Source organism: Armigeres subalbatus, chromosome 2 (genome assembly GCF_024139115.2).
Source record: "Armigeres subalbatus isolate Guangzhou_Male chromosome 2, GZ_Asu_2, whole genome shotgun sequence".
NCBI lineage: Eukaryota > Metazoa > Arthropoda > Insecta > Diptera > Culicidae > Armigeres > Armigeres subalbatus.
In genome coordinates this window covers 355,156,658-355,180,360 of record NC_085140.1, presented here as the reverse complement: position 1 = coordinate 355,180,360, position 23,703 = coordinate 355,156,658, and the positions used below count along the sequence as shown (strand labels likewise).

At 40.7% G+C, this 23,703-nt stretch overlaps 1 protein-coding gene across 13 annotated transcripts in view; it reads left to right on the top strand.

Annotated features, from left to right (window-relative positions):
• Positions 1-23,703, top strand: part of LOC134212939 (breast cancer anti-estrogen resistance protein 3 homolog) — a 234,339-nt gene that overhangs the window by 29,477 nt on the left and 181,159 nt on the right. For 9 of the 13 annotated variants that reach the window (XM_062691299.1, XM_062691308.1, XM_062691304.1 and 6 more), the window contains exon 3: positions 9,248-9,376. The exons of 1 other annotated variant lie outside the window; for it this stretch is intronic. In XM_062691299.1, coding sequence (XP_062547283.1) covers positions 9,248-9,376 — 129 coding nt within the window. Of the gene's footprint in view, positions 1-8,820; positions 9,377-23,703 lie in introns of those variants that run through there. 3 more of the 13 variants (XM_062691297.1, XM_062691296.1, XM_062691298.1) reach the window with 3 other exon arrangements.

Below are 23,703 nucleotides of genomic sequence, written 5' to 3'. Positions count from 1 at the left end.
AATTAAATAGAAAAAAACGTCCGTGTAAAATCTGAAGAGAGAATTTTCTACTGTCAAGAATCAGAATAACCTTGATAAACTTTATACTCATTTGAAAAATCACTTCAATAAAGAATAAAAAATCAGAATAACCCGAGGAGAAATACAGAAAAATCAGTGGAATTTTAGCAAATTTCTCGAAACTTCAGTTGACTTTTTTCGGGCACAATAGAGGTAATAAACTATAGAGGACGATTGTCGCTGCGGTTCTCTATGTTCTCCTTCCCAAACATGTTGGGTACACACAGGACCGGATTTAGCCGGAAGGGGGCCCCGGGGCCGACGGTATGTGGGGGCCCCAAAATGTACAAAAAAGGTTGGTTTTAGTACATAAGATTTGTGGGGGCCCGGGGCCACGGCCCCCCCGGCCCCCCCATAAATCCGGCCCTGGGTACACAACTGTTAAAACGTACTAATTTTTCCTGCGTTGACGCCCTATCTTCGCCAGAAAATATATTTCACCCAGTGACGACAGCGACAATCTTCTTCTAAAGTTTATTACCTCCGTTTCTGTCACACTAGCAGCAGATAGGATAAAGTAATAGAAAAAAAGTCATTTCTAATAATTATTGAAAAGGGATAATACGGTAATACGATAGTAATTGAATAACTACAAAGCATATTTTCTAATTTAATAATTGAAATTGATTGGCTTTTTTCGATGACGATGGAATTATAAAAGGCATTTTTCACGTTACGCGTTTAGGCTTACTTTTCTTTAGCCATTATCAGACGTAATTCGCTCATGCGACCATTTTCCTTCCTCGGTCAAACTAAACTTGTAACATGTAATTAAACTAAAGTTTAGATTGACCGAAGAAGGTTAATGGTCGTATAAGCGAATTACGTCTGAAGTTGGCTGAAGAAAAGTAAGCCGAAACGTTTAACGTGGAAAATGTTTTTTTTAATTCCATCGTCACCGAAAAAAGCCAATCAATGTCAATTAATGAATTCCACGGTGATTAGCTCAAATCAGAACATATTATCTAAATTTTCTCATTTCTGAAATATCCTATGATTTTCCGATATATCGATATTTTCATTACAATATATCCTAAATTTTGTGTTTTGCATTGCGCGGCCGGTAATGAGTCTCGTTTCGACCGTCTTCCAATGCGGTTGGTTTTTGCGCTCTACTTTTGTGCGGAGATTCGCCCAAAAGTAGGTAGAACAATAGAACCAGTGCAGAGACCGCGGTCGAACAAATGTTTAGTGTATAAAAAAGTGCTGCAGATCCTGAAGACGTGCGCATGTTCGTGCTTGCTAGGGCTGATCGATTGTTATCAAGGGCAATGCCCTTTCTAATATTGCGATCACGCCTATGTAAATGCTCAAACATGTTCAGCGTCAGAATTATTGAGGAGAGGTAAGGTTTTGAAAACCTGTAAATTTATTTAAACACGCATGCACCCACACAAAAACACACACACACATTCACATATATACACAAATACATACATACACCGATGGACATGCGTATAACATTTATCTTTATTATTTATCATCAGACTAAGGCCGGAGTGGCCTGTGCTGCACATAAAAGACTTCTCCATTCAGCTCGGTTCATGGCTGCACTTCGCCAACCACGCAGTCTGCGGAGGGTCCGCAAGTCGTCCTCCACCTGATCGGTCCACCTTGCCCGCTGTGCACCTCGCCTTCTTGTTCCCGTCGGATCGTTGTCGAGAACCATTTTCACCGGATTACTGTCCGACATTCTGGCTACGTGCCCGGCCCACCGCAGTCTTCCGATTTTCGCGGTGTGAACGATGGATGGTTCTCCCAACAGCTGATGCAACTCGTGGTTCATTCGCCTCCTCCACGTACCGTCCGCCATCTGCAACCCACCATAGATGGTACGCAACACTTTCCTTTCGAAAACTCCCAGTGCGCGTTGGTCCTCCACGAGCATCGTCCAGGTCTCGTGTCCGTAGAGAACTACCGGTCTAATAAGCGTTTTGTAGATAGTCAGTTTGGTACGGCGGCGAACTCTATTCGATCGAAGCGTCTTGCGGAGTCCAGCCACTATGCGCCTCCGAATTTCTCTGCTGGTATCGTTATCGGCGGTCACCTGTGAGCCCAAGTACACGAATTCTTCAACCATCTCGATTTCGTCACCACCGATAGAAACTCGTGGTGGGTGGCTTGACCTCTCTTGAGCCTCTTCCTATCATGTACTTCGTCTTCGACGTGTTGATGACTAGTCCAATCCGTTTAGCTTTCCTTTTCAGTCTGATGTAGGCTTCCTCCATCTTGTCAAAGTTACGTGCCATAATATCAATGTCGTCGGCGAAACCAAATAGCTGAACGGACTTCGTGAAAATTGTACCACTCGTGTCAATCCTTGCCCTTCGTATTACATACTTCCTCCAAAGCGATGTTGAATAGCAGGCACGAAAGACCATCACCTTGCCGTAACCCTCTACGGGTTTCGAAGGGACTCGAGAATGCCCCTGAAACTCGAACTACGCACATCACCCGATCCATCGTCGCCTTGATCAACCGTATCAGTTTATCCGGAAATCCGTTTTCTTGCATTAGCTGCCATAGCTGGTCCCGATCGATTGTATCATATGCGGCTTTGAAGTCGATGAAAAGATGATGTGTGGGCACGTTGTATTCGCGGCATTTCTGCAATACCTGACGTATGGCGAACACCTGGTCTGTGGTAGAGCGTTCACCCATAAATCCCGCCTGGTACTGCCCCACGAACTCCCTTGAAATTGGTGTTAGTCGGCGGCATAAAATTTGGGAGAGTACCTTGTAGGCGGCGTTCAGAAATGTGATTGCGCGGTAGTTGCTACAATCCAGCTTATCGCCCTTTTTGTAGATGGGATACACGACCCCTTCCATCCACTCCTGCGGCAGAACCTCATCTTCCCAAACCTTCGTAATCACCCAGTGCCTCATCACCGTGTTTAAACAGCTCTCCTGGTAGTTGGTCAACTCCAGGGGCTTTGTTGTTTTCAGCCGGCCGATCTCCTCCTGGATTACCTGGAGAGCCGGAGTCGGAAGTCGCATGTCCTGCGCGCATGCTCCTTGGTCCATTACCATACCGCCACCGTTGTCTGCCATATCGCCATTCAGGTGCTCTTCGTAGTGCTGCCGCCACCTTTGGATCACCTCACGCTCGTTCGTAAGAAGGTTCCCGTTTATGTCCTTACACATATCGGGCTGTGGCACGTGGCCCTTACGTGAACGGTTCAACTTCTCATAGAACTTTCGTGCGTTATTAGCGCGGTACAGTTCCTCCGTCTCTTCACGGTCTCGATCTTCCTGCTGGCGCTTTTTCCTCCGGAAAATCGAGTTTTGTCTGTTCCGCGCCCGTTTGTATCGTGCCTCGTTCGCCCTCGTGCGGTGTTGCAGCAATCTCGCCCATGCTGCATTCTTCTCCTCAACTAACTGCTCACATTCGCCGTCATACCAGTCGTTTCTCTGATCCGGAGCCACCGTGCCTAGTGCAGCGGTTGCGGTGCTTCCAATGGCGGATCGAATATCTCTCCAGCCATCTTCAAGAGATGCTGCGCCTAGCTGCTCTTCCGTTGGGAGTGCCACTTCCAGCTGCTGCGCGTAGTCTTGGGCTAGTCTATCGTCTTGTAGCCGTCCAATGTTAAGCCGCGGCGGACGACTCCGACGCGTGTTGATCACCGTCGAGAGTTTTGAGCGCAGACATACTGCGACGAGGTAGTGGTCGGATTCAATATTCGCACTGCGGTAAGTGCGTACGTTCGTGATGTCGGAGAAGAATTTACCGTCGATTAGAACGTGGTCGATTTGGTTTTCCGTTACTTGATTAGGTGATTTCCATGTGGCCTTGTGGATATTCTTGCGGGGGAAGAAAGTGCTTCGGACTACCATTCCGCGGGAAGCTGCAAAGTTTATGCATCGTTGGCCGTTGTCGTTCGATACGGTATGCAGACTATCCGGTCCGATGACCGGTCTATACATTTCCTCCCTTCCTACCTGAGCGTTCATGTCACCGATGACGATTTTGACGTCCCGCAGTGGGCATCCATCGTATGTCTGCTTCAGCTGCGCATAGAACGCTTATTTCTCGTCGTCGGTTCTCCCTTCGTGTGGGCAGTGCACGTTGATGATGCTATAGTTGAAGAAACGGCCTTTTATCCTCAGCTTGCACATCCTTGCGTTGATTGGCTGCCACCCAATCACGCGTTGGCGCATCTTTCCCAGCACTATGAAGCCGGTTCCCAGCTCGTTGGTGGTGCCACAGCTTTGGTAGAAGGTAGCCGCTCGATGCCCGCTTTTCCACACTTTCTGTCCTGTCCAGCAGATTTCCTGCAGCGCTACGACATCGAAGTTGCGGGATGTAATTCATCGTAGATTATCCTGTCGCAACCTGCGAAGCCTAGCGACTTGCAGTTCCATGTTCCAAGCTTCCAATCGTGATCCTTTATTCGTCGCCTAGGTCGTTGCCGATTGTATCGAGTCGTATTATCTTCTATGTTGTTCGTAATAGTTGTTTTTAAAGGCGGCTTATTGGGCCTGCGCAAACCTCCTGTCTCGTCGGAGGGCCGTCGTGTCAGGGCTGTTTAGCGTCCCACCTAACACCAGGACTTGGGCTTGTGCGCTTTGAGCGGCACACGGTCGCTTTGGCGGAGCCTACTTGCGGATACATGCAGCTTTTTATAGAGGTTTAACAGGGCCCACTGTCAAACCCCACCACATCCTAGGCAGGCGCCACAACTCGCAGATGGCCTGGGGAGGGATCGTCAAGCCCTTGGACATAGTCCCTGCTGCCCTATAATGCGTATAACATAGTAAACTCTATTAAAACATGACGAATACTTTTGTCTATCAGTGTACAGATATAAACACACATACACACTCATATACACACATACATATATACATCATACATAAATACGTACACGATTTTTATTATATATTAGGTACATATGTTATTGGAAGCGTTTGGAGGATATTGGATATTGAATTGTGACCTTTTTATTAGTTCAAGGTATGAATATTTCTGAATATTTTTAAAATGTAGAATTATGAGTAAAACATTACAATTCTGATGGAAATTCTAAGATATTAAAGGTTATTACTTGATGTCAGTTGCTAAGAAATTTGATTTCCTGTTCTCAGAAATTAGATAGAAGTTTTTGATAGAACTTTTGAGAATTGAGGATCTTGGAATTTCAATTAAGAAACAGAGATTATAATGCAGCAAAATTATACATTGCCATAAAGCCGATCATGCTGAAGTTGACTGGTTTCGAGATTAGACTCGTTTTGGGCTAGTCATTTTGCCTAGAAAAGTCAAGTATGTACAATTGTACAGGGGTTGAACATAAAAGTTGAAATATCCAAAAATTTGACGAAACTCAATGCTTAAAATAATCCAAACCGAATTTAAAATTCCGAAACCATTGGACGTAGAATTTTTTTCTAGTTTTCTATCCTTTACCCAAATCATCGAGAGATTTTCCGGGTTTTTCGAGGATATTTTAAAAATGCATTTTTTTTGCATATCATTGTTTGTGACGTTTGTGACTTCATACTAATTTATGATTTACCAAGAATCTAGAACTAGTTTTTCGACCAACGGTAGCTACAGGTCGAAAATCCGTTCTCAAAAATGTTTCTGTAATCAGTCTCTCGCAAAATCACAAGTTTTGATATTCGAGCCCATATTCGGACTAGAGGAATTCCTGCGTTCGAATATTCCAGCTTCATCAAAATCGGATAATCAGCCTTTTTGTCTTTTTCCTGTACATCGATTACTTATTGTTTTGCCTTCACAAACCGATGTGGCTAGTAGAATTCGTAATTAGTGTGCAGGCTCTGAGGAACTCTTGGGCTTGGGCTACTGTGGACTTTTTGAAAACCGTCATCCATGTGGCCAAATGGGACGATGTTTTAATATTGAAGAAAACTCGCACCGCAATCCTCTCTAATAATATATTAAAATCTACGCCTGGTTTGTCACAAGCAGTCCCGTAGCTAGTTCCTTTTGGTCTTAAGGATGTAATGCATGCTATTGAATCTGTTTCAAACTCTGAGCAAAAGTTTGTGCCAATTACAAAGTAGCAATTATGATTTAGTAAAAATGCTTATTACGTTTGAAAATAAATTTTCAATACATATGGGCGTAATACATATTGGCCATAGGCTTTTGAACAGCGATTCTAGAATCTCTCCGGAACACAAACAATAGGATTGTGGTCGTTATTCAGATCGACAAATTTCCTCAATCGAATAAAAAGATTCCATTCTCTCTGGTAGTCAAATGAACAACATATACTGAATAAAGGAGTACTAGTCCTTTAAAATTTCGATGTTAATCACAAAATTAGATTTTTTGCAATTATAATTTAACATCCACCATTACGCATCTTTGTCTCAGGTACCCCCAGAGACCATACATGTACCCCAGGTTGAGAACCGCTGAGCTAGCTTAAAAACATCATATTTACAAGTTTGATAGATATTCTTGAAAGGGGAAGAGCCTACGTAGACTTTCCTTTTTTTAAACTATTAATACAGCACTTTAACTAGGTGAGGGTACTGAAGTACAGGAGAGATCAGATAGATCACATGCGTAAGATCAGTACATCAATACCAAACAAAAAAGTCAACATGTGATATCACCAAGATAGGATATTTCTTTGGTTGCCGTCTCAGTGCTAATGGCGTAAGCCCATTCATCGTGTCAAAATCACATATCCGAGGGGAAGTTATCTAGATATCTAAATTTGTATTCAATCCATATTCGCCACCGTTCGAAGTGCAAATCAGTTGATCTATATAAATATAACCTTTCGAGTGATATGAACCTATAAATTCTGAAAGCTCGGCCCCTTGCCAAGTGCTAATCCGTAAAGCAGTCCTATTCTGGGGCAATAATTTTACTGCCAATTCACCGCCAGTGGTCTACAAAGGATTCCGACATTCAATCCTATCAAATAATGATTCAACCGGCCATATGTGATTAAACCCACCGGTGATGACAAATTGCTCTGGATGTATTTTTTCTGTCTTGGCATTGTAAAACCCACTACCCACTGCTACCAGTTTTATTCGCAGAAATCTTCTTTTCAGCGACATATATTTACTATCCTATTGAAGCTTTACTGTTTTTCGACATTGGTCTAAGTAGGCTCCGTTCATTTGATTGGCGAACATCATCCCTCCACCTGAGTTTGTTAAGGTATGTTGAGCAGGCTATCAGCTCACCAGGTGAAACGGGCTCCGCGGGAGTATTGCTTGCATTAATCGATACAGTCATAATCATTACCGCGTTCAGTCAGATCTGCCGTACCTATTGATATTTAAGATGATATCATTTGCAACGGTAGTTGACGATGTAATGTCCTCTCTCCACAGGTTAACGATAGCTGGACGATTATTTCAAGTATCTCGCATTTGGCGTGGGCTGATTCATTCAACTACTAGAATTTGGCTTGTTGATCGTCAGAATAGCACAATGCACATACAGTTATCACAACAGATCCACAAGAAGTGGTCGCAGTGATTGAATTACTCAACCCAAATCCAAAAATGTGATTATATGAAAACTAACAGAGATTTCGAGATTAATTTAATCGATTAATAGTAGACAAGAAAAAATACGCAATTCGGTTGTTATATCAAATATAACCCAGTTACTCTAATGTGCTTCCATGAATCCCACGTTTGTTTCGTGATTATGTTTCAACCTTATCACAAATCTTTGATTTGATAAGCCGGCACACGCATTGTAGAACAAGAGACCTTTCGCTCACCTGAGTGAGTTGTGTCTGTGTGAGAGCAAATTAGAGCAATATTTATAGCCATACGCTAAAGTTTATTCACACCCAAATAGTTTATTTCATACGAATCGAAACATTCCTGAATCCCTGATTCAAAGTTTTATTCGTTTAAATTTTTACTTTTTTCTCGAATAAAATGATCGAGACTTGATAAAAAATTGAATCAGTCGTACTTGCGAAGAATCCGCGAAAACGCTCATTTATTTATGGACGGTACAGTAATCTGGAAACAGACTGTGAGGGGTACGGTCGTGATTTAGACGAACAGATTTACCGATCTTAATGATTATATTGATAAAGTTCTTATCGGAAAGGATACGTTATTTTTATGCAAAGTTGTCATTATGAAGGATTTAAAAAGACGAAGCTTGAGCTTGAGCTTGATTGACTGCTCGTAGTTGCTACTCCATTATGACCAGATCAGCTGTTCTTGCACAGGGAGAAGGATTTAAAAAGACGAATAAACAAAACTCACCAGGTAACGTAAAAGTCATTAAAAAGTTAAATGACTTTGACTTACTATGGGCTTGTGAGACTAATTTAACAGTTACAACATCGATACGATTAATGTGTCAATCCTTATTTGCAATAGCTCTTACGTTATATATGAAATTATGAGCAGAAAAGCATACATCAGGCACAATTTGGTGTAACGACATATTTGTACCCACATTTCTCGCTTAACTTTTCAAAAGGACCTAAGTAACATTTTTTTCATGAATTAATTAAATTCTAAAATAAGCTTTTGATTGCAGTACTCAAATTAATTCATGAAAAAAATGTTAGGTCCTTTTGAATAGTTAAGCGAGATTTCATCAGATCCAATTTTTCAATGTCAAACTGGGGGAAAATCGTCCCTTCTTTGGCAAGCCTAAAATAGTTTATTCCATGTGTGTAAATAAAAACAAGCGTGCATACACAACGCACAGTGATTGAGGAGAAAGGGCTACCAAGCTTTGCGAATAATCTGTACCCACCTATATTCGTTTTCTCGATCGCGGTGCCGCAGTATCACGTCGTGTCGCGCGGTGCACCTCAACTGCATTAGTAATATACGCGCCAAAGTCCACGAACTGTTGCATATATGTTTTTTCTTTCAATTGCATACCTGCTTTTTTTACGACTCTGGTCGGTGGATCAACTTGACTCGGACCTCAAGAATCGAGAACTGCTGAGAATTACAGTTTCGTTCCGTCTGTGTTCGGTGGATGATCGCGTGTGGCTATGAAGTTTCTGTGGGTTGACTTTAAACGATATGTGGTGACGACTTCTAAGGATCTACATATCATCAGTGTGGTTTATGATTGAACTAGTTCAGGCAATAATAAAGTTTAGACAATAGAGGAAGAAAGTGTGCAAAACCTATCGATCTCGAAAAGCATCTATGTCTCGTTCAACGACGTTCGGATCTCAGAGTCTGCTTTCTCCATTCGAAGGTATTTCCTGGAGTCACAAGTTTGGATCGCTGAATCGACGGAGGAAAAATGCGCCAATGGTTATCACCTCCTGCCTTCATATGGATGTTTTGGAATGGCTGAAGCGGTTGGACCTGGAGGAATATCATGGTGAGTACAGAATTTATGCTGTTCATATTATTCCAAAAAGCTGGCAATGCCAATCTTTTATCAATTCAAAATGTGATTTTTCTTTAAACACTCTCGGCCAAAAGTTTGGGCTTACCATCGAAAAATATAGGCAAAAGTTTTTGGTCGTATTTTTGCCGTCTTACATCCGATTTCAAGTATTTTTAGCTCGATACAAAGAATATAAGTAGATCTTGCATCGTAGGTATTTTCAACTAACAATTTTTAAACTTTTATGTTCTAAAATATTAAATTAAGATACTCATTTTTCTTATATTTATGTTGTAAAATGTGTTGATTTTTCTCAAAATTGAGCCCACAAAATTTCGAAATAAAAAGTGAAATGAAGCCCAATATCAACAATCTTTGAGGGACATTGATGATTTTCGGCGGAAAAATTTTGTTTTATTTTTAAAAATCGAAATGTTTACTCAAGTGCATGGTATGCATCGGCCAAAACTTTGGGTTCATCCTTCTTTCCAGCATAAATTCAGGCAAAATATACATTGAAAAAAGTGAGTTTCCAAACAAAACATCAAGAACTGTACTTCAGACAGTATTCGGCTAAAATTGAATTTAATTGCATATCAGGAGAGTGAACCCAAACTTATGACCGGTTCACCATATAGTTAAAAATAAAACAAAATTTTTCCGCCGAAAAATCATCAATGTCCCACAAATATGATTAAAATTGGGTTCCATTTCACTTTTTATTTCGAAATTTCGTGGGCTCAATTTTGAGAAAAATCCACATATTTTTACAACATAAATATAAGAAAAATGTGTATCTTAATGTAATATTTTAGTACATAAAAAATTGAAAATTGTTAGTTTAAAATACCTACGATGCAAGATCTACTCATATTCTTCGTATCGAGCTTCTTCGTATCGAAATCGGATGTAAGACGGCGAAAATACGACCAAAAACTTCTGCCTATATTTTTTGAGTGTGAACCCAAACTTATGGCCGGGAGTGTATCCTTATTAAAGAGATTTTCAGCCCTAGGCTGGCTCATCTATATGTGAAATATTGAAGTATTTCTGTTTTGTTTCTTTTCGTGATGGGGATTAAGAATATATTTGACATTCGTGCTCTGAGTGTTTGCAATGCCAACGATTTGAATGATTCTTTTTATCTATGCTATTCTATATGTATTTAGATACGAGGTTTAAATTAGACCTGTGCGATGCCGTCGACGATTTTGGGTCGGCGCGCCGCCGATCATAATTTTGGCATGCCGATGACTAATCGCAATAAAAAAAAATCAATTACCATTCAAAATTTCAGCGGATATTGCACGTTTCAATCGCTACAACATCAATTCGTTTCATGTTCCAAACCTCATTCAAGTGTCTACGGGTTGAAATATTTTAAATTTACAATGTTTGTCCTCAAAATATTCGAAAGACATGCGAAGATGCAATGGTTGTTACGTCAACTATGAAATCATGGGCAGTACAGTAAAGGAGGAAAAACGTATCTATAAAGCGATACAACGTGGCGAAATACTAACCTCGTTTTATGATAGTTCATAAATGTTGTTAAAGTGAAACTCGTCAGAATTAAATTTCAAATCTACCTCAAATGATGGTGTCATTATTTTCTTGGTTAATAAATAGGTTGGTTGATTAGTTTGTAAGTTTGAATGAGGCTTTATCTAGTACATTTAATCTACTAAGTAGAATAATACATACAATGTTCAATTGATCTCTGGAATTCGTCTAACCCAAAGCCTCATTCAGTCGGAAACCTAAACCTGTAGGTGACTCGCAAATTATGATTGTTGTGGTACATTAACTTTTGTGACGGCTTGAATACATGCCCAAAGTGTCTCCATTCTAATAAGATCTGGCATTGGTGTAGGCAAGTCATTGCAGCTCAGGAGTTTCAAGTTAAGGAGCACATTAATTATCTTGACAATAATTATTTTTTATTTATTAACATTAAACAGGCCACAGTTTTCTATGTTTTTTTCATTTGTGCTATTAGGACAGTTGACTTATTTGGCAAACCAATTTAGCAAAATAATTAAATCCCTACAGTGAATGCTTTTCCAGTATAACTAATTTTTATTTTGAAATCAGTTTTTCAATATGAATAACAAAACCACTTAATATATTATCTTGTAAATTTGTCCAGATTATTATTTATTCAGACTAAGGCCGAAGTGGCCTGTGCGGTATATAAGAGTCTTCTCCATTCGGCTCGGTCCATGGCTACACGTCGCCAGCCACGCAGTCTACGGAGGGTCCGCAAGTCATCTTCCACCTGATCGATCCACCTTGCCCGCTGCGCACCTCGCCTTCTTGTACCCATCGGATCGTTGTCGAGAACCATTTTCACCGGATTATTGTCCGACATTCTGACTACGTGCCCGGCCCACCGCAGTCGTCCGATTTTCGCGGTATGAACGATGGATGGTTCTCCCAACAGCTGATGCAACTCGTGGTTCATTCGCCTCCTCCACGTACCGTCCGCCATCTGCACCCCACCATAGATGGTACGCAGCACTATCCTTTCGAAAACACCGAGTGCGCGTTGGTCCTCCACGAGCATCGTCCAGGTCTTGTGTCCGTAAAGGACTACCGGTCTATTAAGCGTTTTGTAGATTGTCAGTTTGGTACGGCGGCGAACTCTATTCGATCGGAGCATCTTGCGGAGTCCAAAGTATGTACGATTTCCAGCCACTATACGTCTCTGAATTTCTCTGCGGTATCATTTTCGGCAGTCACCAGTGAGCCCAAGTACACAAATTCTTCTACCACCTCGATTTCGTCACCACCGATGCCAACTCGCGGTGGGTGGCTCACATTGTCTTCTCTTGAACCTCTTCCTATCATGTACTTCGTCTTCGACGTGTTGATGACTAGTCCGTTTGGCTTCCCTCTTCAGTCTGATGTAGGCTTCATCCATCTTCTCAAAGTTACGTGCCGTAATATCTATGTCGTCGGCGAAGCCAAATAGCTGGACGGACTTATTGAAAATTGTACCACTCGTGTTAATCCTTGCTCTTCGTATTACCCCTTCCAAAGCGATGTTGAATATCAGACACGAAAGACCATCATCTTGCCGTAACCCTCTGCGGGTTTCGAAGGGACTCGAGAATGCCCCTGAAACTCGAACAACGCACATCACCCGATCCATCGTCGCCTTGATCAACCGTGTCAGTTTATTTGGAAATCCGTTTTCGTGCATAAGCTGCCATAGCTGGTCCCGATCGATTGTATCATATGCGGCTTTGAAGTCGATGAATAGATGATGTGTGGGCACGTTGTATTCGCGGCAGTAGAGCTGCAGTAGAGTAGAGGGGGCAAGAGTACGCACTTAGTTTTCAATCGATCATGTGGCCCTTATGAAGCAAGCTTCTGCATATCAAAACAGTGTCGATGATTCATATACTCTTCCTTTATGTTACTCAGTGGAAAACATATTGAAATTATTGAGATTCGTTTTAGTAGAACCCTTATTGCAAGACAAGTGAAAAACGCACTCTTACCCCACCGGTGGGGTAAAAGTGCGCATCGGGTGGGGTAAGAGTACGCATTTATCCAATCATGTGCTTTAAGTATATATGAACACAAATAAGAGTGAATAACATTTAATTGATATTTAATGAGCATATATTAGGGAATGTTTAAAGATCACGTAACTCTTAAAGGGGGAGGGGGTCCTAAAAATGTGCACCTTCATACGAAAAACCATTGTTTTTTATATATACGTGGCGTATACAAAGGCATTTTGCTTAAAGAAAGTCTACCAATCACGTAACGTAAAATTTGGCTATTTCATCACCCCTCCCCCCTATCTTACACTATTTGTATAAATCCTCTAAAAATTCTAAGGAATGTCACACATCTCGCAACCCCTCCCAGCTAAACGTTGCGTAATTTATGAATGTTTCTTTTGATGAAATGAAATTATCATTTAGATGAAATTGTGTTTTCGTACTATGTTTAGGTGTACAACAAGTTCTTATGCAATTTCATTATTTCGCTTCAGTGCTTTGATCGCTAAGTCCTTTCTAACACCGAATTACTTCAACTTATCCTAAAAACTTGTGATATTTTCGAATTCTGTCCTTTTTTTCTTAGTTATGGAGCTTTACGCTTTGGAAGAAGTCTTTCGGCCGGAGATACGGGTTTGACATCATAACTTGAGAATTCATATGCGTACTTTTGCCCCACCGGTTCATGCGTACTTTTACCCCACATTCAAAAAAAATATTCAAGTAATGGTTTTGACTTCTTGGAAAACCAACCGGATTGGTGTTCTGTACCATGAAGTACTCTATACAATAGGTTATCGAAATGGTATAATGTTCACCTGATTGAACGTATATATGGTAATGAAATACTAGTTGCGGAAACCCAATTATTTTAGCAAAATGACTAAAAAGTTATCTAACTCCATACCTTCTTGATGTTTATTCAAATCGTTTACAATTACACATGATAATAGTTGGGCAGAATACCTGTCAAACTGATGCAATGCTGTTAGTTTATCTTTTTTTATTACTTCAAAAATTCGAAAACGTACTCTTACCCCACGCGCACTCTTGCCCCACTCTACTCTATTTGGCGAATGGCGAACACCTGGTCCGTGGTGGAGCGTTCGCCCATAAAACCCGCCTGGTACTGCCCCACGAACTCCCTTGCAATTGGTGCTAGTCGACGGCATAAAACTTGGGAGAGTACCTTGTAGGCGGCGTTCAGCAATGTGATTGCGCGTTAGTTGCTACAATCCAGCTTATCGCCCTTTTTGTAGTCCCATCTACACGACACCTTCCATCCACTCCTGCGGCAAAACTTCCTCCTCCCAAATCTTGGTAATGACCCAGTGCAGCGCTCTAGCCAGTGCCTCACCACCGTGTTTAAATAGCTCTCCTGGTAGTTGGTCAACCCTAGGGGCTTTGTTGTTCTTCAGCCGGCCAATCTCCTCCTGGATTTCTTGGAGATCCGGAGCCGGTAGAATTATGTCCTGCGCGCGTTCCCCCAGGTCCATCACCATACCGCCATCTTCGTCTGCCACATCGCCATTCAGATGCTCTTCGTAGTGCTGCCGCCACCTTTGGATCACCTCACGCTTGTTCGTAAGAAGGTTCCCGTTTATGCCCTTACACATATCAGGCTGTGGCACGTGGCCCTTACGTGAACGGTTCAACTTCTCATAGAACTTTCGTGTGTTATTAGCGCGGTACAGTTGCTCCGTCTCTTCACGGTCTCGATCTTCCTGCTGACGCTTTTTCCTCCGGAAAATCAAGTTTTGTCTGTTCCGCGCCTGTTTATATCGTGCCTCGTTCGCCCTCGTGCGGTGTTGCAGCAATCTCGCCCATGCTGCATTCTTCTCTTCTACTAACTGCTCACATTCGCCGTCATACCAGTCGTTTCTCCGATCCGGGGGCACCGTGCCAAGTGCAGCGGTTGCTGCTACCAATGGCGGATCGAATATCTCTCCAGCCATCTTCAAGAGACGCTGCGCCTAGATGCTCTTCCGTTAGGAGTGCCACTTCCAGCTGCTGCGCGTATTCTTGGGCTAGTCTACTGTCTTGTAGCCGCCCAATATTAAGCCGCGGCGTCCGACTTCGGCGCGTGTTGTACACCGTCGAGAGTTTTGAGCGCAGGCATACTGCAACGAGGTAGTGGTCGGATCCAATATTCGCACTGCGGTAAGTGCGGACGTTCGTGATGTCGGAGAAGTATTTACCGTCGATTAGAACGTGGTCGATTTGGTGTTCCGTTTCTTGGTTAGGTGATTGCCATGTGGCCTTGTGGATATTTTTGCGGGGAAAGAAGGTACTTCGGACTACCATTCCGCGGGAGGCTGCGAAGTTTATGCATCGTTGGCCGTTGTCATTCGATACGGTGTGCAGACTATCCGGTCCGATGACCGGTCTATAGATTTCCTCCCTTTCTACCTGCGCGTTCATGTCACCGATGACGATTTTGACGTCCCGCAGTGGGCATCCATCGTATGTCTGCTCCAGTTGTGCGCAGGCTTGACAAAACTCCTCACACTCGCTAGAGTCAAATAAAATCATCATCAGCAATATGCTGCCTTTGCATCCTCACAATAGAGTGGAAGCGTAAAAAAGCAGAGGTACAAATACACAGAGTGAGGAAAAGCAAAATAAAAACACATGTGAGTGAGGCGTCGGGCGAAAGAGCACTCACTGAGCCTCCGGAGCGACGCTTTGTATGTGAAAAAATCTTGGAGGCTGTTTTGAGTGTGAGTGTAAGTGAGTGACGCACCACAAGAAAAAGATGAACAGATAGACTCGCTCTTGTTTTGCGACGCACAAGCTCGGGTTTAATGATGCACAATGTTGTGAGTTTTGATGCTTATTTCTGCTCCTCAAAAAAACTCTTGCTCTTGCTCATTTTCTACTCGCCGAGGAGTTTTTGGCAAGCCTGGTTGTGCGTAGAACGCTTCTTTCTCGTCGTCGGGTCTCCCTTCGTGTGGGCAGTGCACGTTGATGATGCTATAGTTGAAGAAACGGCCTTTAATCCTCAGCTTGCTCATCCTTGCGTTGATTGGCTGCCACCCAATCACGCGTTGGCGCATCTTACCCAGCACTATGAAGCCGGTTCCCAGCTCGTTGGTGGTGCCACAGCTTTGGTAGAAGGTAGCCGCCCGATGCCCGCTTTTCCACACTTTCTGTCCTGTCCAGCAAATCTCCTGCAGCGCCACGACGTCGAAATTGCGGGGATTTAATTCATCGTAGAACATCCTGTCGCAACCTGCGAAGCCTAGCGACTTGCAGTTCCATGTTCCAAGCTTCCAATCGTGATCCTTTATTCGTCGCCTAGGTCTTTGCCGATTATATCGAGTCGCATTATCTATTATATTGTTCGTAATTATTGGTTTTCTATGCGACTTATTGGGCCTGCGCAAACCTCCTGTCTCGCCGGAGGGCCATCGTGTCAGGGCTGTTTAGCGTCCCACCTAACACCAGGACTTGGGCTTGTGCGCTTTGAGCGGCACACGGTCGTTTTGGCGGAGCCTACTTGCGGATTCATGCAGCTTTTTATAGAGGTTTAACAGGGCCCACTGTCAAACCCCACCACATCCTAGGCAGGCGCCACAACTCGCAGATGGCCTGGGAAGGGATCTTCAAGCCCTTGGACATAGTCCCTGCTGCCCCCGTTTGTCCAGATATTCCTCCGAAAAGTTTCCTTAAAAACCTTAGAAAATTACGTTAGGATATTTTCTTCCGGAAAATGCTTACCGAATTTCTCCAAAAATTCCTTCAGAATGTACATTCGGATTTCTTCAGAAAATCCTTCACGAATTTCTTTCGGAGATTACTTGGTCGTCGGGGTTCAACCAAACTGCACCAAGCGGCTTTTTGACTAACTTGCGGTATTTAACTAATTCGTAAATTTGTTGAAGGATATCCACAGCTATGAGGTTTAGGAATATCCGATACGATTTGTGATCAATTGTATCTACTAAGCGAAGGTTGACGAGCTCGGTGGTCTAGTGAGTACCGCTTCTGCCTTATAAGCAGGAGGTCGTGGGTTCAATTTCAGGCTCGCCCCTTTCCTACTTTGTATTTCTATCTTAGTTCTTTCTGTGTTTCACGTTCTACCAAAACGATTCCTACTGTTATAACCTTTCACACAAACCCAAAACCTCCCGTGGCATCTATGAGAGGTCGTAGAGTTCTCTACATCTTTCTTAAGTAGGTGTCCAACAAACCATTCTTCCCCTTCCTCAGCATTCGCAAGGACGTGGCCAGGACAGATCTCGACTTTTGGGAAGTGCATTGCTTCCATCTAAGAGATAGTGGTTAGTCCCAAATCAATATCTGTGGTAACGGATGAAAGTGATGCTACTCTCATACAATAGTCTTGGCTTGTACGAATTTGTGCGAATTGCTCAATGCTAATGCTAATGCTAATGCTAATTGAATCTACTAAGCGAAAGTTTGGGTAGAAAAATGTTTTTTTTTATGGCGCTTGGTGCAGTTTGGCAGAACCCAGGCCACTTATGGAATGCATGCAAAAAAAATGTTTCAGACTCCTTAAGGAATTCCTTCAAAAGTTTCTTTAGCAATTCCTCCGAAAATTTCTTAAGGAATTTCTACGAAAATTGTTAACAACGTTAACAAAGCAACGCCTTCGGAGATTTCTTTGAGAATTCCTTCGGAAATTTCTCCTTATGAAATTTCTTCGGCAATTATTCCATGAATTCCTCAAATAAAATCATCCAGATATTGCATAAGGATTTTCTTCAAAATTTCCTTAAGGAATTTCTTCAGAACTACTTCCAGCAATTCCTTTAAAACATTCTCCGGGAATTCTTCCAGAACTTCCTGCATGAATTTCTTCGAAAATGCCTTCATGGGTTCTTTCCGAAATTTTTTCAGTAATACTTTCGAAATTGATTAGGGGAAACTGGACACACATGATCCCCACTTTTTGTTTCGAATGTTTCTCGATGTAAAATGCTTAAAATTATGCGATTTAAGATGGATTTGATGAGCAATTTAATTAGTTATTCAAAAACATCATTGGAAGAATTGATTTTTTCATGAAAGTTATCAAAAAATCGATTTTCCCAAAAGATAGAAAATTTGGCATTTTCAAAACTTGCGGGAGACTTGATCCCCTATCGGGGGTAGTTGATCCCTTTATGAGCTCATCATATTTAGGTTCTTTCAAGTCTGATGAAAGGCCAAATTAGTTTATTTTCAAATCCTAACAATTCTTCATAGTCTATCGTATTAAAAACATTGATATTAAGTAAGGCAAGTATTTTGGTTCCCGAATAGAGTACCAGTGAGAATTATCAACAAAGTTGACATGCTGATGATTATTCATGCAATCAATCCGCTCCACTGAAAGGCAGATGTCATATTACGACATGATGTTTTCAAGAGGATCTCTCTGTGTGGCTGATACAGTTAGGATACCAAAAGTGGATAATCGATACATAAATATTAAATATACCTTTGTTGTTTTTAAATCTAATTATCCTGTTTCTAATTTTAAAAATTAGCCGCGCTTCAAAACCCATACCCAGTGGTTTATATCGCAGGACGCAGAGTGACTATTTCGGAACCAACAAAAAAGGTGTGATGTATCGCGGTCGCCAGACTTCTATCAATACCACGACCGTGATCATATCAGGCTGGTGACTGGTGACCATACATCAATGTGGTACTGTCGCGCATGCTAGAAACATTATATTTACGTGTATATTATTATTGTGTACTGGACTGGATTTCTTTTAAAATACTGAATACAAGCGGTAGGATTAGCCTATTGTTAAACGTTCTTTGGAAAGACAGACAGGAAGACTTGCGATAAAATACGATTAAAACAGTGATTCTAAATAAACTTACCCCATTGGAAAGAGAAAGTAAAATTGAATAGTAGATCTAACAGTACTGATTTTATACCCGGTGAACCACCCCTTGAATATTTTCAAACCTTTATTTAATCTTAGATTGAACCTTATGTTGATTCATTTACTCGTATTTAATAAAACTAATCAAAGTTTAGTATGTTTAACTAACCTTTGTTCTAGGTAATAAGATTAGGCTATTGGCCAATTAAAAAAACACGTTTGCTTGAATGATAAAGTTGAAGGAAGTAAATAAAACTATTTAAACTTTTAAACCAGAAAATAATTATAACAGATCAATAAGTTGCATGTAATACAATAATACGCAAATGCAATGGAATACAACAAACGCCTAAATATATGCAATATCGGGATCAAGTGTGTCCAAACTTCGGGGGATCAAGTGTGTCCATGTTGAGTATTTGTCTTGGTTTATTTCTCCATTCAGTGTGAAATGAGCAATAATCATTTTAATGAGCTTATTCAATTCTGCAATAATAAAACTACGTCCAGTAGAAATTTGACACGTTTTGGTTGGATATATTTAAAATTATTAAACTTTTTATCTTTGCAGAAAAAAAGAATTGAGAACGCTAAAATAATAAAACCTTTCTAAAACCAATATACACAAAGGAACTAACATCAAATGTTACTCAGATTCAATTATCTGTCTAACGGATCTGTTTACACATATCAGTAATAAATACCAGTAATAAATTTTGAAGTATTACTGAAGGAATTTTCAGTGGAAACCATGAAGGAATTTCTTAAGGAATTTCCGTAGGAATTCGCAAAGGAATTTATGAAGAAATTCCTATTAGAATTTCTGAAGTAATTCCCAGATTTCTCCAGGAATTCCTTCGTTTTTTTCTCAGTAATTGATTCCAAATTTCCTCCAGAAATTCATTTGGCGGTTCGTCCGGGAATTTTACAAAAACTTCTCCGGAAACGAATTTCAGAAAGTCTTTCAGAGATTCTTTCAGGTATTCCTTGGAATTTCCCTTAGGAATTAGTTCTAAATTTCCCCAACGCATTTCTTCAGAAATTTGTTGGGATAATCGTGAAAGTATTCTCCCGATAATTCTTTCAGAAATTATTCTCTTTTAGAATTCCTAGCAAAGTTCTAGGACGAATTAAATTTAATTATTCCTGAACACGTTCCTGAAGGAATATCCAAAGAATTTCCTGAAAGATTTTTCAAGTTAACTCCGGAAGCAGCTTCCGACAGTATTGGATTTTTCGAAAAATTCCTTTGGACATTTCGTCAAGCTTCGTTTAAAAATTCGGATATACATACAGAAAATCCTTCGCAAACTCCTTTTGCACGGTGTGTCTATGGGGAAATATTATTTTTCAAAAATCAGTATCTCTGAAACACCCACCACGTGAACGTATATGCTCTTCTCTTTCATATAGTGGGTAAACTAAAATCTTCTATCGGGGGATCTAGAACAATTTTTATTTTTTTCACTATTTTTGATGCAAATTCCAGAGAAATCTCAAATGATAGCCGATTGAACCCCCCAAAAATGTATAGAAAAATGACCCCCGATAGAACATTTTTAAAATGCACCTACGTGAAAGAGGAAAACCTATACTTTCATGTAGTGAGTGTTTTAGAGATACTGATTTTTTGAAAAAAAAAGCCTCTTCGGACAAACACACCGTGTTTGAAATATCTACGGAAAATGTTTTAGGAGTTTCACTGTTTCAGAATTCCTCAAAAAAATCTAAACCTCATTCAGAAACGAATTCCTTTGGAGGATTCTTTTAGGAATTACATTGTTTTTTTGTTACATGTTTTTTTTAGAAATTCCACTCCTTAGTAGCAAGTTCCTCGACAATTTTTCCTGAAATTCACATAGGAATTCTTTCAAAACTGCCGTCAAAACAAGAAGTACTGCGGCGCGCATTGTACAATTCTTTCAAGCGATCAAAGATCGTAGGAAAAGTGAACAATTTTAAGCGTGAAAATGTTTCGAAAACTGTTAAAGGATTTTTGGTCCAATGAGCTCCATTGGTATACAAAGGTAATTGGAAGGCCAAAGGCACGAAGCAACTCATCAATAGGATCAGAAACAGCATCCGGAAATGGCAGCCATCCAGCGGTCATGTGATACCTGCAAGATTAAACTACGCCGCACGGTGGATCACGGACCATAGGATATTATTCATTGATTTCACTGAACTCTTTATATACCGTCATCGGGGGTGACAATGGGTCAAATCGGGGTGAGAATGGGTCACTGTTTCAACCACTTAGAATACTTGTAGAATGGAATGAATGTATCTGAGGGCAAGAAGACTAAAATATAAGAGACCTTTTTAACGGATTTTGCTCTACGGTCTCCATGCTGCCGGTGAGAGCGATGACCCATTCTCACCCCCCAGACCCATTGTCACCCCCGATGGCGGTAGCGTATATCAGATTGAACTGTACTTCTTTGTGGTTTTCTTCCCGAGCCACTTTTTCCATTTCCGCTATTTAGTGGCCATCCGTTACGGACGGTTCCTTCTGTGTGAATCAAAACCGCGTGAATAAGAGTTAAAATTGATTTTTTCAGCCTTTGCTTTTTTCATCCACACCGGTTCACGCCGCCCCCGGGGCAAAAGTGACTACCACGCCGCCGCCGCCGTCGATATGACCGGCGAACAGGTCTAGTTGAAATCATAAAACCAAAAAAAATTGTGACAATCAATTTTTGTATCAAATCTGGCATGCGATCTGCTCAGAGAATGTTATATTTGTTATGCCAGCTCATTGCATAAAACCGGCTTATTTGGTTTCGATCAATACCGTTTTGACTCAAATCCTGAACACTGGCGTTTTAGTGCCTCAAAACTAAAGCTTTCATCTGTGGTACATCTAAACGACTCTCGTTGATTCCTCCAGCAACACATTGTATTATGCATCGTGTAGAGCAGTATAACTTCGACAAGGACGCAGATAAGCATAGTGTCAATTCCACTAACATCACCCTTTGCTTTCTCTATTACCCTTCTATTTGCGATTACACCCGATTCTGTTTTTACACGGATTTTTTTTACACGGCCGTGTAAAAAAAATCCCATACAAAATTTTTGCAAAGATGTTCCATTTTGCATGATTCGTCGAGAAATCATAAAACTTTTTTTACACGGATTTTCAAATTTTGAACTGAAAACTTTTTTTACACGGAACGCATCCCCCGTGTAAAAAAAGAATCGGGTGTATATGATTATTATCCCATTCAAATAATGCAGAACGACGATTATAATAGTCTTTTATCACTGCTTCTCTCATATGGTATATAGTCCAGATAGCATTCGAACAGTGCTAGGCTTGGTTGAGGACTTCAGTTCAATTCTCGTCTTCAGGCAAATTTTTTTGGACCTCCCAATTAGAAATTCTCCATAAAAAAATAGGAAATTGTCAATATATATATTTTATATTTTTTTATGAAAAAAATATAAAATTCCCCTAAATAATGCAAAATTTCCATAAACAATTGAGAATTTTCCACAAAACAAAAAAAAATTAGCACTTTTGCTAATTGCAAATTGCAATCACAAAATAAGAAGAATTTTCCATATAGAAATCAAAATGTTCTTTTGAAAAAAAAAATACAAGATTTCCATTAACAAAAGTATTGGCTAAGTAACAATTACAAAACTTTCCACAAAATATTTTTTTTTTCACAAAAATTGAAAACTTTCTTCAAAAAAATCAATAAAGAGCAATAGAATTTTTTTTAAAGCAATAAAACTGATATTTTTTTCCACAGATGACCCCTTTTTGAAAGCGTTTATCGTTCATAAAAATATGCATCAATTTTATTGTTTTTTTTTGTTTTTCTTTATAGAAATTTTCTTATTTTTATCATTGCTTTTATTGGTTATTTTGTGGAACATTTTCATTTTTTTTTTTGAAAAAAAATATTTATTTTGTGGAAAATTTTGTAATTATTTATTACTAATATTGATTTATTTATGGAATTTTTGTATTTTTTTAAATTTCTTTATGAAAATTATTCTTTTATAAATGCAATTTTTGCTCAATTGTTCATGGAAATTTTGCATTATTTAGGAAAATTTTATATTTATTTATTGCTCTTGCCTTCTGGTTTTGTCAGTCAGTCTGTAAAAACGAGACGACAACAACAAATATCTCAGCTGAACTATAAAGCGAACAGGGTTGACGAAGTACATAAAGGTTCGTTTCCCGACGGAAGGTTAAAAATAGATTCTATAAGAAAATTATTTTGAGCTTTTAGTGGAATGTCTTTAATTGGCATAAAACGTGCTCGTACAATTACATTTGATTCCACCGGTGGTACAAGATTGTCATAAAATCATGCACTCTCTGGTTGGGTGATGGTGATCGCAAACAACGCATTCCCTGACGGCGTATATATCCTATTCCGACGAGAAGTTCCCCGAAACCGACCGTGGACGTTCTGCGGCTACGCGCTCGTTGCAACGATGGTAGCCGGCGTTCTCAGCCATTATCTTCCGTGGCGGTATACTCGTGGTCCGTATGCATAATGGCGGCCTGCTGCGAATCTATGACAAAAGGACGAAAGACATAAGGTCGAAAGGATAAAAGGTCGATAGACAGAAGGTCGAAATGACAAAAGATCGAAGGGACGAAAGATCGAAAAGACAAACCGTCGAAAAGGACAAAAGGTCGAAAGGACAAAAGGAAGCCACATGTCCGAACCTGTGTAGATATCACCTGAAGCATCTGTGGCCTGTTAAGAACTGGATCCAGCTAAAGTTTAGCTCGCCATGAGGTCTGCTACTCCATTCCGACACACTTCGGTCTAGGCGATGGGCCCACCTGTCCTTAGTCAAGTTGTCCCACTGCATCTGCTGTTTGGCTACCATTGCTGCCTTGATATTCATTCGGGCATTACCGGTGCCCCTGAGAGTGTAGCACTCCTCGTCTTCCTTCACCACCAGTTTGACGGGCATCATGCCC